At 35.2% G+C, this 16,547-nt stretch overlaps 1 protein-coding gene across 1 annotated transcript; it reads left to right on the top strand.

Annotated features, from left to right (window-relative positions):
- The first annotated feature begins 14,830 nt into the window (after positions 1-14,830).
- LOC118918795 (EP300-interacting inhibitor of differentiation 2-like) lies at positions 14,831-15,443 on the top strand. Its single transcript, XM_036897990.2, has one exon. It carries the CDS (start codon positions 14,952-14,954, stop codon positions 15,441-15,443), a length of 492 nt encoding a protein of 163 aa, XP_036753885.2. The 5' UTR covers positions 14,831-14,951.
- The last annotated feature ends 1,104 nt before the right edge of the window (positions 15,444-16,547 follow it).

The following is a 16,547-nucleotide window of genomic DNA, read 5'->3' as shown; positions in this document are numbered from 1 at the left end:
TTGATGGTGTCCTTGCTGTACAGAAGCTTTCCATCTTGATATAGTACAACTTGTTCATTTTTGCTTTTGTTTCCCTTGGCCGGGGAGATATGTTCATGAAGAAGTTGCTCATATTTATGTCCATGAGATTTTTGCCTATGTTTTTTCCTAAGAGTTTTATGGTTTCAGGGCTTACATTCAGGTCTTCGATCCATTTCAATTTTACTTTTGGGTATGGGGTTAGACAGTGATCCAGTTTCATTCTCTTACATGTAGCTGTCCAGTTTTGCCAGCACCATCTGTTGAAGAGACTGTCATTTCCCTATTGTATGTCCATGGCCACTTTATCGAATATTAGTTGACCATATATGTTTGGGTTAATGTTTGGAGTCTCTATTCTGTTCCATTGGTCTGTGGCTCTGTTCTTGTGCCAGTACCAAATTGTCTTGATTACTGTGGCTTTGTAGTAGAGCTTGAAGTTGGGGAGTGAGATCCCCCCAACTTTATTCTTCCTTCTCAGGATTGCTTTAGCTATTTGGGGTCTTTGGTGTTTCCATATGAATTTTTGAACTATTTATTCCAGTTCCTTGAAGAGTTCTGTTGGTAGTTTGATAGGGATTGCATTGAATCTGTATATTGCTTTGTGCAGGATGGCCATTTTGACAATACGAATTCTTCCTAGCCAGGAGCATGGGATGAGTTTCCATTTGTTAGTGACCTCTTTAATTTATCTTAAGAGTGTCTTATAGTTTTCAGGGTATAGGTCTTTCACTTCCTTGGTTAGGTTTATTCCTAGGTATTTTATTCTTTTTCATGCTATTGTGAATGGAATTGTCTTCCTTATTTCTCTTTCTATTAGTTTATTGTTAGTGTATAGGAAAGCCACAGATTTCTGTGTGTTAATTTTGTATCCTGCAACTTTGCAGAACTCCAATATTAGCTCTAGTAGTTTTGGATTGGAGTCTTTAGGGTTTTTATGTACAATATCATGTCATCTGCAAATAGTGACAGTTTAACTTCTTCTTTACCAATCTGGATTCCGTGTATTTCTTTGTTTTGTCTAATTGCTGTGGCTAGGACCTCCAGTACTATGTTTATAACAGTGGGGAGAGTGGGCATCCCTGTCTTGTTCACGATCTCAGAGGAAAAGCTTTCAGCCTCTCGCTGTTCAGTATGATGTTAGGCTGTAGGTTTATCACATATAGCCTTTATTATGTTGAGATACTTGTCCTCTATGCCCATTTTATTGAGAGTTTTTATCATGAATGGATGTTGAATTTTGTCAAATGCTTTTTCAGCATCTATGGAGATGATCATGTGGTTTTTGTCTTTCTTTTTGTTTATGTGGTGGATGATGTTGATGGATTTTCGAATGTTGTACCATTCTTGCATCCCTGGGATGAACCCCACTTGATCATGGTGTATGATCCTTTTGATGTCATTTTGAATTCGGTTTACTAATATTTTGTTGAGTATTTTTGCATCTGCATTCATCAGGGATATTGGTCTGTAGTTTTCTTTTTTTGGTGGGGTCTTTGCCTGGTTTTGATATTAGGGTGATATTGGCTTCATAGAATGAGTTTGGGAGTATTCCCTCCTCTTCTAGTTTTTGGAAAACTTTAAGGAGAATGGGTATTATGTCTTCTCTGTATGTCTGATAAAATTACAAGGTAAATCCATCTGGCCTGGGAGTTTTGTTCTTTGGTAGTTTTTTTATTACCGCTTCAATTTCGTTGCTGGTAATTGATATGTTTAGATTTTCTGTTTCTTCCTTGGTCAGTCTTGGAAGGTTGTATTTTTCTAGGAAGTTGTCCATTTCTCCTTGGTTTCCCACCTTCTTAGCATATAGGTTTTCATAGTACTCTCTAATTATTCTTTGTATTTCTGTGGGGTCCGTCGTGATTTTTCCTTTCTCGTTTCTGATTCTGTTGATGTGTGTTGACTCTCTTTTCCTCTTAATAAGTCTGGTTAGAGGCTTATCTATTTTATTTATTTTCTCGAAGAACCGGCTCTTGGTTTCATTGATTTTTGCCATTGTTTTATTCTTCTCAATTTTATTTATTTCTTCTCTGATCTTTATTATTTCCCTCCTTCTGCTGACCTTAGGCCTCATTTGTTCTTCTTTTTCCAATTTCGATAATTGTGACATTAGACCATTCATTTGGGATTGTTCTTCCTTCTTTAAATATGCCTGGATTGGTATATACTTTCTTCGTAAGACTGCTTTTGCTGTATTCCACAGTAGTTGGAGCTTTATGTTGTTGTTGTCATTTGTTTCCATATATTGCTGGATCTCCATTTTAATTTGGTCATTGATCTATTGATTATTTAGGAGCATGTTGTTAAGGCTCCATGTGTTTGTGAGTCTTTTTGCTTTCTTTGTACAATTTATTTCTAGTTTTATGCCTTTGTGGTCTGAAAAGTTGGTTGGTAGGATTTCAATCTTTTGGAATTTACTGAGGCTCTTTTTGTGGCCTAGTATGTGGTCTATTCTGGAGAATGTTCCATGTGCACTTGAGAAGAATGTGTATCCTGTTGCTTTTGGATGTAGAGTTCTATAGATGTCTATTAGGTCCATCTATTCTAGTGTGTTGTTCAGTGCCTCTGTGTCCTTACTTATTTTCTGTCTGGTGGATCTGTCCTTTGGAGTGAGTGGTGTGTTGAAGTCTCCCAAAATGAATACATTGCATTCTATTTCCTCCTTTAATTCTGTTAGTATTTGTTTCACATATGTTGGTGCTCCTGTATTGGGTGCATATATATTTTTAATGGTTATATCCTCTTGTTGGACTGACCCCTTTATCCTTATGTAATGTCCTTCTTTATCTTTTGTTACTTTCTTTATTTTGAAGTCTATTTTGTCTGATACTAGTATTGCAACACCTGCTTTTTTCTCTCTGTTGTTTGCATGAAATATCTTTTTCCATCCCTTGACTTTAAGTCTGTGCATGTCTTTGGTTTTGAGGTGAGTCTCTTTTAAGCATCATATGGATGAATCTTACTTTTTCATCCATTCTGCTACTCTGTGTCTTTTGATTGGTGCATTCAGTCCATTTACATTTAGCGTGACTATTGAAAGATATGTACTTATTGCCATTGCAAGCTTTAGATTCGTGGTTACCAAAGGTTCAAGGTTAGCTTCTTTACTATCTTACTGTCTACGTTAACTCGCTTATTGAGCTATCATAAACACGTTCTGATTATTATTTATTTCTCTCCCTTCTTATTCCTCCTCCTCCATTCTTCATATGTTGGGTGTTTTGTTCTGTGCTCTTTTTAGGAGTGCTCCCATCTAGCACAGTCCCTCTAAGATACTCTGTAGAGGTAGTTTGTTGGAGGCAAATTCCCTCAACTTTTGCTTGTGTGGGAATTGTTTAATCCCTCCTTCATATTTAAATGATAATCGTGCTGGATACAGTATTCTTGGTTCAAGACCCTTCTGTTTCACTGCATTAAGTATATCATGCCATTCTCTTCTGGCCTGTAAGGTTTCTGTTGAGAAGTCTGATAATAGCCTGATGTGTTTTCCTTTGTAGGTGACCTTTTATTTCTCTCTGGCTGCCTTTAATACTCTGTCCTTGTCTTTGATGTTTGCCATTTTAATTATTATTCATCTTGGTGTTGCCCTCCTTGGATCCCTTGTCATGGGGGTGCTGTGTACCTCTGTAGTCTGAAAGGCCATTTCCTCCCCTAGTTTGGGGAAGTTTTCAGCAATTATTTCTTCAAAGACACTTTCTATCCCTTTTTCTCTCTTTTCTTCTTCTGGTACCACTATAATGTGGATATTGTTCCGTTTCGATTTGTCACACAGTTCTCTTAAAATTCTTTCATTCCTGGAGATCCTTTTATCTCTCTCTCCATCAGCTTCTCTACGTTCCTCTTCTCTGTTTTCTAGTCCATTAGTGGTCTCTTGCATCTGGTCCATTCTGCTTTGAAGTCCTTCCAGAGCTTGTTTTATTTCTGTATTCTCCCTCCTTAGTTCTTGCATATTTCTCTGCAAGTCCATCAGCATGGTTATGACTTCTGTTTTGAATTCTTTTTCAGGAAGATTGGTTAAATCTATCTCCCCAGGTTCCTTCTTAGGGGAAGATGTAGAAGATGTCGAAGCAATCTGGGTTAGTCTTGTCTGGATCAAATTTTTTTGCATTTTCATGTTGATAGTTGCAATAGTGAGCTATTGACTCATCTGTCAGCTGGGAGGGCCAAGGCTCTTTCCACTTGCTCCTGGCCTTTCTTTAGAAGGACAACTGCGACCCCTAGTGGCATGTGTTGAGCAATTGCGTGTAGACTGGGTCTCTGTATCTTGCCCGGCCGTTATGGAGGAAGCTCCCTTGCTGTGGGCGTGGCCAGTCTCAGGCTGCTTCTCTGCTATGGCGGACCCCGGTGGGGTAATGGGCGGGGTGCTGTTTGGCTGTTTACCTCCATGAGGGGTCTCCGAGCTGTTGCCCAAGGGGTTAGTGCACCTGGAATTTCCTGGAATTTTCAGCCACTGGACTGTGACCCGGGATGCTTCCATCCAGTTGTGGGGTCCCTGTCTCTTTAAGACTTTCAGAAAGCACTTGCTTTTCTTTGTCCCAAAGGCACTGGCTGCGGGACCCGCTCAGAAGTCTTGCTGCCCTGTTTCCCTAGTTTCCAGTACCCCACACATGCACTGTGTCTGCGCTCTGGTCCAGATGGCTAGGGCTGGGTGTTCAGCAGCCCTGGGCTCCCTCTCCCTCCCTGCTCCGACTCCTCTCCTCCCGCCAGGAGCTTGGGTGAGGGGCGCTCGGATCCCGCTGGGCCGGGGCTTGTATCTTACCCCTTTCACCAGGCGCTGGGTTCTCGCAGGTGTGGATGTAGTCTGGCTGTTGTGCTGTGTCTTCTGGTCTCTCTTTTAGGGATAGTTGTATTTGTTGTATTTTCAAAAATATATATGTTTTTGGGAGGAGATTCCCACTGTCCTACTCATGCCGCCAGCTTGGCTCTGCCTCTAATTAGAGCTTTTTGAGGTAGTGTTTCAGAAAATATACTTTTTATACACCTATAACCTATTTCAATTGCCTTTCAAAGTCAGTTTAGTTACTAGATAGTTTTTAAATGTTTTTTATAGATATATTAACAAAATCTGTTTTACATACAGATTAATTTTTAAAATAAAGCACAAAATGAGAATATTGATATTGTAGACTACATTTAATTGGTTTCCTCTTTAAAACATAATTAGCATTCCACAGATAACATTAGTAATACCATCCAAAGAAATTGCTTTAACAGACATTACAATATAGAATTGTGGAGCAGTCAGTCTGTAGGGGAGTTGCCATTCAAACATAATGTTCGTAGTTCTCTTTTAATTACTTTTGATCTATTTGCAGGCCTGCTAAAATGGAGTACTACTGTTTTACCATCAGATAATGTTTATATTAAAGCAAGAACTTATGTAGTGTTTTGTTAAACTCCTATAAACTTTTTTATTTTCTATTCTCTTAAAACATCATAAGACTGAAGAAGAAATGGTACACACATGGCAGAGCTCTTGTAAGAGAAATTAAATTTTCCCATTATAAGCCTATATTCAAGTTTAACCATAATGAAAGAATACTTATTAGCTAATCCATTATATGGTTCATTAGTGATAAGCATCCAAGGTAAAATCAAACAGAACAAAGCTGCAGAGATCTCTTCAAGGAGCATGACTGATATACCACCTAATATTTATATATTCCAAACTAGCCATATAATTAAACATCATCACACCTTCCTAGCATATGTAAACTTACACAATTCTAAAAGGAAGTATTTTATAAATAGATAACCAATTTCTATCTGGACTTATGTTCTGACACTACCCAAATTTAGGAAATGGCTCTTTACTCATCTATGTTACTGATTCTAATAATATCAGGCCATTTCTGACTTTGGTACACTGAACTATTCTTTTAAGTTATTATGATCAAATGCTTTAAAACGTTTTTTTCATTTAAATGCATCACTACACTTTTAAACCTTTTAAAAAGGGAGTGCAAAAAATGTCTACTTTTTATTTTTACATTTAGTATGATGTATTACTTAATAAAATTAGAAGATTTGACAATTTTTATATCACTGGAGAAAATATAATGCACCCCTAAATATTCTGGTTTCAAAGATCTAACAGTGTGACTCATCCTTGACATAAATATCACCAAAAAATTAGTGTAAATTGTGGAAATAATCTGAAATATATAGTGATATATCCTGGTGGTGAAAGATAAGGGACCTAAGGGATCCAGGTCAGGGAAAAAATGAACAAGACTCCTACGTGAATATGTGTAATTACTTGAGAAAAATTTTACAAAGTTCTTGGTGCTAAAAAGCAACTGCATCATTCTGTAAAGTTTGAAAACAAAATTGGAAGAACAGCAAAGTTATTCCAAATACCATTCTGTAGTTGTCTAGACGGGAAATAGCAAACTCAAGAAGTAAAAGATTGGCCCTTCATCAAATGATAAATTCTACAGGGAGTACACAAATCATATCTTTAGGAGTTTATTGAATAAATGTATTTGGGCAGACTTGGTGTCAAATGCCTTATTAATTAACCAATATGTCTGCTTAAGAGCAAGAAGATCAAAAGTGAATCTGTCACCACTACTGAAAAGCATGTGCTCGAAGCAGATAACTACACTGAATATAGTGAAGTTTCTTGGAAATAGAGGAATCAAATAAACATTACAAGTTACTATTTGTACAAAATAAAAGTAGTGCTGTAACCTCTTACTACCCGTTTCCAAAACAAATTGTTATTTGCTGTTTTAAAATGAACTAAGTTATTTTGTAACTACGGAATGCAATTCTTACTGGTGACAGATTCTTGGTCTCCTTTCAAGAGAGAATTCAAGAATGGACCCCAAAATGGTTGAGCTTTAGGAGTTTATTGGAAAACTAGAGTTTAAAAAAAAGCAAAACTACACACTCTGGAGTTGAGCACGGGCGGACTCAAGGGTGAGGTGCCCCAAGGATACAATAGGAAACTTTTTTATGTAAAGGGAGATGAATATTTACTAAGTGGGGACAGGTGTCAAAGGGAACAGGTGGAGTCTTCTAGGCATTCAGGCTTAATCCACCCTCACACTGGGCGGGGGAGGTTTTTGGCTGTATTTGATTCTCCCTGAAACTGTCATGGAAAGCAGAGGTGTGATTTTTACTGTGTTAATGAGTGTATAATGTACTTTAGGGGGAAGTTTGGGCCAACTTTTTCTCCATATTGGGACCAGTCAGTTTTGGCTGGTTGCTATTCTTTCTCCACACATCCCTCAAGAACAGCCTACATGGAATATGTAGAAGTAAATAACAGCTGGTTGATGTCCCCATTCCCCTCCCTGCTCATATCTGGCTGTCTACCTACTCTAACATAGTGAAAAAGATTCACATCTAGGAGACTTGGATTTAAAGTTTATTTTAGTTTTACCTGTTGCTTTGGTAATAATTGACTCAAACTCTGAATCACTTTTTATGCTGTCTTAAAAATGATTAAGTGATACAGTGTTTATGAAAGCATCTTTTGAATGCTATCCTTGATCTAGGTATAAGAGATGGGTTTTATTTTTACACTTATTTCACTAGAATGTGATTTGTGGTGGATTCACATGAAGAGGTCCTTTAGATCCTTGCTTCTCATGTGTGGTCCATGAACCAGAAGCATCAGCATCCCTGAAAGTTTGTTAGAAAATGTAGCATCTCAGGCCCCACCTTAGAATACACTTTAACAAGATCTCCAGATGAGTCATATGCACAGTAATATTTGAGAAACACTGTTTTAACATACTCATTGTGATATTGGCAGGGCCACTGCTTTTATATCAATTGTTTATCTTCAAGGCCGCATTTCAAGTGCTATCATCTATCCATTGAAATGCCTTTGAGGTAAATCGCTTTAGTGGACACATGCTTTTATATGTAATCAGTTCATCTGATATATTAGTTATGTTGTTTAATTTACACCATGCACACGACTTTTTCTGAACACTAAGACCAATTACTAAGCAACAGGACATAGTAAGAGTTAAATCTTTAAAGAAAAAAGTACAGAAAACAAGCACAGTACAGAACAAGGCAACGTAAGTGTTGCAATAAAAAGATCACACTTTTCCAAAAAATAGGTGTAGAAAGTCAAGATATAAATACAAAGACAAAGAAAAAAATCTAGAAATAAAAAATGGAAAAATGAGAAAAATTTAAATGTTTAGCTTTAGTCATTATAGAAGTAATAATTTAACTTCCAAATCAGTATCATTTTTAAAGCCCACTTTAAAATGGAGGAGATTATTATTTTACATTTGGGTAAAAAAATATGTTTCAGTTTCTTGAAGAAAAAACATAACTCTCACATCTTGGAGCATTTTGGCTAAATCATTTTTCTAATTTATAAATTGCTTTGATTGAGGATAATGTTATAGCTTACTTCATAAGGATTAATTGTGATCTTAAACATTGCTGTTCCTGTTTCCTATTGTGAAGTGTTCATTGCTCAAACTGATTGATTGATTGATTGATTGATTCTGCTAGATTGAATTTATTTTGTGTTACCAGGTAAACTTTGAAATAAGAAATAAATCACTGTGGTAAACTAAATCAGATAATATAAGCATAAGCTTTGGATTTATTTCCTCCTCATCTTCCTCTTACTTTACCTCCCTTTTTGCTTTTCCTTGCTTGCTTTATTTGTAAAAGCTACTTAAAAAAGCGACTTATCCTGAAGGAATCAGAGCTAGTAACTAAATTATAAAAGATTTTTGTGAAAGACCTTTGAGGAATCTACCCTATTCATTTTGATAAAACAGCTGGATCTTCCTTAATAGAGTGATGTATTTGAGAAAAGATTTGAGAAAAAAAAAAGTTGTTAGCAAATAAATTATATTTGCTATATATAGCAACTATTTTAGGGTAAGTCTAAAAGGATACACTAATTCCAAGAGGTAATAAGGTATCAAATTATTTTTCATATAGTTACTTCTGAAACTATCTTCAGCAATGATCAAAGTAAAAGATAAGGAGGAAATTAAAGAATGTTCTTGGCTCTACTTCCACAACATTGATCTCATTCTTAACTAGATTTGCTCCTACACTTGCTATTAAGAGGATTTCACTGCACCTAAACTGTTTCTTCATGTGACAGTATAACCCATTGCAACTTCCACTGTTTTTTTCTTTGTCATTTCATACTCGGAAATTATCAGGAAATTAGAGTCCAAAGTAAAAAATATGTAATTTTCTAATTTTTGATGACACTACAAATTAAAATAACACAGAACATGAGCAACTTCTTAGAGTGTTAAACTGTTCAGGAAAATAAAGTTAAACATACTATTAATGACATAAAATGTCCCAGTACATAGGCTTGATTTTCATTCTGTCTCTTAGGCTTCTAAACAGAGAGCTCTAAATAAAAATCTTGTTTAGGGTGGGAATTATTAAATGAAATTTTAATGTATTTTTGTTATGAGAAGTACATCCTGGCTCATAAAACAAATAGTACAGAATTTAATATAATGTTTAAGAAAGGAAAGAGATCAAACAACCACTTTAATAGAGACTGTATTTAGCACTTTTCTCATTTTTAGAAGTCATTAAAATAGCAACGGGTTTTAAAAAAGGAATAAAAATCATATCCCTAAATATAAATTGTGACAGTCACTTCTAGACAAGCTCCATTTTTCATGTTTTAAGTACATTAATTAACTTGAATTTACACTGTCAAAAATTAGTGATTTAGCAGGTTAAAGTAAAAAATCAGTTTAAGAAAACAAAAAGCAAATGCTATTGAAATTATTCTCCAAACTTGACTTCTACATAGTTTGTTCAATAAATATTTCTTGCAGGTTTGATGAATGAATGAAAGTATGAATGAATAAAGCAAGTCAAACAAAAACATTTGGGAATTCTTTGCTTATCTTACATAAACTTACACAAATTAACCATATCTATATAAGATACATTTCATTAATTTGTACATTTTCCATAATAATTAAAAACTATTTCACAATTAACCATGGTGAGGTAGCCAAAAATTGAATATATGCATAGTAAATTCTAAAATTTTAATGATGTCAGGTCTCATATGAGCTGTGTATGAAAATAAATAGAAACTATTTATCTGCACTTTGAAAAATGCCATATTTATACTGTCTTGTGTTCATTTTTATCTGGGAATTTTTAATATAGACCTTTGATTAGCCAATGTGTCAAATAGGATCAATATTATAATTTTTTACAATGAGTAACACTAGAAATAGAATGGAGCTTGGGACTTCTAAATTTTTTACTATACTGTACTCTGGTTTTTAAAAATTGTTTAAAAAGTACTTATAATTGCAAAAATTTTATTTTATTTATAATATGTAATTGCACTTTTGCCTTTGTTCCTATTAGCCTTTCCACGAATCTGTTCTTTCATCATGTTGATAGGTAGCTATCATTAGCAGACACTGCATATTGTTGTTTCCAAGTTTTTACACACACCTACAAGTGAAATCAAATTTTTTAAAAAGTATAGAAAAGTGAATCCAAGTCTTCTAATAGTTTTTCATGAGGATAATTACCTAATTTTTAATAGAATTGTTTTAATCAGTTGAAATATCAGCTTTGTAAAAAAATGATATATTAATACTTGGTACATTTACTTAATAAATAAGGAATAGGCTCAACAAATTTTATGAGATGTGTTTAGTTCTAAATGTCAACTTTCCCAAATAATTACTACAATTTAAAGGATTTTTTTTTACAACTTTTAGTATATTCTAAGGGAGTAAAAAGATTATACTTAGATTAAGAAAACAGTTATAAAGAAAGTGAATTTAAATCAATAATATAGACATTTCTAAATAGTTAAAGGTCTGATATAGCAGTCTCACATGATTAATTTTATCATTTATATCATAAATCTTGCAGCTTATGTATATTGCTGCTATCTTCTTTCCACTTCACAAAATACTTCTAAAAGGCTTTTTGGAAAGTTTAGAAAATGATGTTGGATTATATTGTAATACTACAAAAACTATCCTAAAAGTACTTTTGTAGAAAGAAACCATAATTTCATATATAAAGCATAAACACACACACAATTCAAGTCATGGCAACAAAAAGGAAGCAGTTCCATCAGTATCCCAAGAATGTGTACAACACAGGAAAGCTAACTTAAACCTTAGACAGTTTACTATGGAGAATTAGTCACTACATTATCTGATTCTTTTTCATCACTTGGGAAAAAAAGACAAATTATCTAACATTTTTAAAAAAGTGTCTCTGAATACTTTCTAAAGAATCTTCATATACATATGATACTCAAAACACTACTGAATAGTTTAAAAGTAGACATTAATTTTCCACTACATGTACAATTTTTGTTTCAAGTTTTAAATGGAAAACAATATTAACTCTTTAGTTAACTTGGGTCTACAATCTAGTTTATTCAGAATATTACATTATATTAACATTAAATCTCTGAATAAAAAAGGGAGTCGTTTTGAGTGGTTGTATTTGTCAGTGTTATAGTACACATTATAACTTGGTAAAGTAAGACAACATATTATTACCCTGTATAAAACAATGTTAACTTTCTACAGAAACATGATACCACATCTGTACCTCAGTTTTTTAAAGATTTTCTTCATGGAATATAGTTGTTGTTATAAGTGCACCTTATGGAAAACCTTTTGGTATATCCAATGACATCATAAAGTCACTTTACGAATATTTAGGAGTGTGGAGAAATACTTCAATTAAAAATTTATCACTCACCATAAAAAAAATTAATGTTTCTCAATTTTTTTTTAACATTCTGCACTTTGCACATTAGACAAAATCTCTCCTCCAAACTGTCTTATTTTTCTCCTTATGATTCTTGGTATGTTCTGTGCCAGTAGAGCAAAATTCTGCAAGGATATCCATTCCATTGCTGTTTATGCAAGCAAATGAAAGTTTGGTTTCTACTTTTAATCCAGAAGATTAGAAGATTTAAAGATAGAAATGTCATTGAGAAAAAAAAGCAATACCAGTGTATTGAAAACACACCAGTAGGTCAAATTTAAAGCAAGTTTACAAGGTCTTTATTGAGCCCATACTCTCTCCTCTAATAAAAATAGAAATTTTTGATACGCTATTTGGTTTTGTTACTACCCCTCCGTATATATATATTATATATATAATATATATATATATATTATATATATAATCTCAAACTGCCAAGAGTTTACTCCTTCTCCCATAGAGGTTATTTCTTTTCTTTCGGTATAACTACATGGAAGGGGAAATTGGCCATTCTTAAGTTGTCATTTTAATTATGCCCCCTTTCTTATGTTTGCAGCAAATATATCAGCATCAGCTAAAGAGGAAAGGGCAGCAAATGAAATGAGGGGTACTGCATATTTGTCTCTGCAAACATTAAGAGGGCAGCTGAGAAACTGTTTTGGCCAATTGCAAATGATTCAAGCCCACCGTTCATAAAAATTTGGTATTTTAATAAGCAAAAGACAAATTTTAATAATGACATGGTGAAGGATGCCCTTTTATGACACAATAAAATAGAAAATAAACAGTACCTGACTAGTTGTTCACAGATAAATGTTGCTAATGTCCAGAATTTCTCTCAGGAAATGAGGTTCATTGTGGTACAAATTTCAGTCTAGGGAGTTTTATGATGAAAGAGAAGTTCTAGTTGCCAAAAACTTCAGTTTCCATCCCCACCCACCTACCTCTGCTACCCACACAGTCTAAAATAAATAAGAAATAAAGAATAAAAATAGATGGGAGTGGGATCTGGATAGGTTACTTGTCTCCTTTTATTCCTCTTTCCCATAGCTTTAAGGAGCAAATAGCCTATTCTGATAAGGGAAAAAAAATATATATGTATACACACACATACATTTAGAGGCATAAAGAGAAATTTGCACTTTCATATTGTATTGCCCCTTAAGATCAAAGGCTTTCACAAATTCCTAAATGCTCACTTAACAGAACTATCTAATGCCTTCTGATCACCACTGAGAAAGAACTATGTATATCCCTCAGAACTTAAAAAAAAGAGAAGGAAAGAAAGAAAAGAAAAAACAAGTAAATTGTTGGCTAATAAAGAATAATAAAGGTTAAAATCTGATCCAGAATTCAACATGAATGTTTGAAATCAAAGCCTTCAATAATTCTTTCATGACGAAAAAAGCTAGAGGCTGTTTTATTTGACTGAATTCAATTCTGATATATTTTGCTAACCAAAAAAATGTTTTTCTCCTTTACTTTAAAACGATTAATAACATAAACCACTATTTCATACATTTCAGGATGTCAGTAATTCCCTGTGGCTCAACAATGTAAATGTTCAAAAAAAAGATATAATAATGTGATGTTCAATATCCAGAAAGCTTGTATATATTAGACATAAATAAACAATTAATAGAATGGCAACATTGTGTTTGTAAACATTTCGTTGAACCTAAAGCCTACTGAGTGAGTAGACTATTCATGATCAAGCAAATTGAGTAAATTGATAAGTAAGAATATAATACATATAAAATTATATAAATGACATACTTATATGTAATTTGTAAATTATATATAATATATATTTGTAGTTAATAACACATAAAATTAATTGTATAAATATGACGTGGTAAGTGAAGTATACATATGACAGCCTTTTGAAGAATAACTGCACAAGTTGGAACCATTAAGGCAAACATTGATGGCTTTAACTTGATAAAAATTAATATTGGATGTCTGTATTAAAAAAAAAATAAAACACCAACAGTGCAAAACCAAACCAGAAAAATTGTTTGCTTAATTTATTCCAAACAATAATTCCGAAGTCTCTGAAATGCTCACAAACCAAAATGAAAAGTGACAAATGCTCCAGGTGTTAAAAGGAGTGAGAAACATTAATAAACATTCCAAAAAGAAAAAAAAAAAACTCCAAAGTCAAAAAATACTAAAAAATATAATCAAAATTCGAATTACAACAAAAACATTTTACTTGTATTATATTGGCAGAGTTGTTAAGAGGTGACAAAGCATGCAGAAGAAAGATCCTCCTCCTGTACCTACCGTGAGGGGATAATGTGGAGGGCAGTCTTTCAAATAACAGAAACAAAAATAGCAAAGTGTGCTACAGCCGTAAAATGTCTTCTCATCTACTAATTCTAACTTCATGCAATGTATGCTTAAACTACGTTGAGCCATGGAAACAGCTATTAAAGAATAAAGCTTTTGATTTGTATTTATTATTATGGAAATTTCTGCATGCTACACTGTTAGCTTTTAAATGATCAAAAATATTTGCAGAATGATCTTTTTATAAGAAATAAGGGTATACAAACATTCATTCATGCATTTGTACATACATACAATAGCAATTTATATGTTTGGGCTTGTATAACAGACTGTTAACTAACAATGATAATCTCTGAGTGGTAACATGGACGTTTTTAATGTTTAGTAAATCATAGCTTGTAAATTATAGTAAATAATACTATCTTAAGTAAATGAGTAGGTGAGGAAAAAATACAAGATACAAACAAATACAAAATAGTTAATTAATTATTTTTTTTTTTTACCTTGGTATATAATAGAGGTGGTATTTTAATCACCAGAGAACAACGAGCTTAGAGACATTTTAGGATGAAATACTGGGGAAGCCTACAGGAAGCAATTTTGTAAGACTCTTCTTATAAACATAAAGCTGGTCGAAATGTAAAATATGACTCCCCCTCCAACGTTTCCTTAGACCCAGTTCGGTTTCAGATGTCTTTGCGCTTCTGGCCACTAGGTGGCACCTGGAGGCTCGCAGTCTTGGTGGTGACGCATGCGCAGTGCCCCCAGCTTTAGCATTGGGTCTACGCTCGCGCCCACGTGTTCGGACACCGCCTCACCGGTGCGGCGACACGCACCGGCCGTCACCTGCGCTACTGTAATTCCGCCATATTCCTTTTTCTCTGGGAGCGAGCGAGCTGGTACAGCGGCCCGAGATGTCTGAGCTGCCGGCAACCTGCAGTGTCTCGCCCACCAACGTGGAGGATGGGGACCGCGACGCCCCGCAGGAGGAGGTAGGCGGCGGGCCGCTGGAGCCGGCCCGGGCGCGGCCTGAGGAGACCGGGGAAGTTCCAATGGCGGCTGCCAGGGAAGTTCCAGTGGCGGCGGCCGGGGCAGCTGGGATGGCGGAGGTCGCCCGACTGGTGGCGGAGCCAGCGGAGGAAGAAGGTCAAGAGGGCTGGCCCGGGAACGGCTCCGGCCTGGCTGCGTTGCCTCATCTCATTTTTCGCGCGTTGAGCGTTTGGGAAATGACTTACCAGCAGTTAGTCCGCCACTTTCAGCAGCTCTACGTGAGGGCTGTGGTCAGAATGCAGGGGCCTGAACACCATGGGAGATTTCTGGAAGAAGAGTTTGATGCCGAACATCCGCGGAATCCCCAGAGGATGGATTTTGATATTTTAACAGGTCTCATAACTGACTGCATCTGAAGTGATCGATCCTCTGGTAGAACTTGGTTGTGATAAGTTAATCAGCAGAGAATAGTTTGGTGATGAAACTGATTCCAGAAGAACCTCTGGACTCAAGACAGCCTTATGCCAATCCTGGAACTTGGTTTTAAAAAGGCAGTTGTATGCACATAAGGCAGTGCACAGTTGACAAAAACAAAGATGGAAGCTTCTCGTGAAAAACATTAGAAAAGAAAAACAAGCCGAAACTGTTGGGACTCCTGTATTGTTCTTTGGGTTGGTGACTGATAGGGTTTCTTCTCCTTGTGATTGGAAGTGTCTTTCAAAATTGCTTCACTGAAAAGTGAAGAATGGTTCTATAAAATTGAGACTTGATAAAGAAATGTTGCCAGTAATAAAACTCATGATGATGAAAGTGTCAACTAGCGATAGTAGGAATAAGGAGTCAGAGCTGCGTTATCAGACTGGAAGACAGGAGCAAACCTGAAATTGTCAGAAAATGTGTTCTCTTCATGTCAGATTCAACAGAAATTTTTAATGTATAGATTTTGTTTTCTAAGGCAGTTCCAATGACAAACTATATAAATGCTGTATATATTACAAAAGTAAATCATGTTTGAGGATATCTGACATTGCAGATTCTTTTTTCTTTAATTCAATTTCTAATTTAAACTTTTCTAGTAAATCTATTCACAAGGCCCCCCAAAAATAAAATATGCAGTGAAAAGTCTTCCATCCATGTCCTTCCACCCAGGAATGCTGCAGCTCCCATCTGTAACCACTGCCTCTCCTGTCCTTCAGGTTTCCTTAGGTACACACAAGCAAATACAAACCTGGGTTTATTTCTTCACAGAAGTTGACATATTATACTTACTGATTTATACATTAACTTTACTGAGTAAGAACGTGCCTTGAAGATGCTTCCAAACCACCACATTTCCTTGTTCTTTTTTTTTGTATCATTAATCTGCAATTACATGAGCAACATTATGTTTACTAGACTCCCCCCATCGTCAAGTCCCCCCAACATACTCCATTACAGTCACTGTCCATCAACGTAGTAAGATGCTATAGAATCACTGCTTGTCTCCCTGTGGCCCCCTCCCCCACATTATTTATGCTAAT

The sequence above is a fragment of the Manis pentadactyla genome, chromosome 7 (genome assembly GCF_030020395.1).
Source record: "Manis pentadactyla isolate mManPen7 chromosome 7, mManPen7.hap1, whole genome shotgun sequence".
Taxonomy (NCBI): domain Eukaryota; kingdom Metazoa; phylum Chordata; class Mammalia; order Pholidota; family Manidae; genus Manis; species Manis pentadactyla.
The sequence above is the reverse complement of the archived record's forward strand: the minus strand, read 5'-3'. Positions and strand labels throughout refer to the sequence as shown.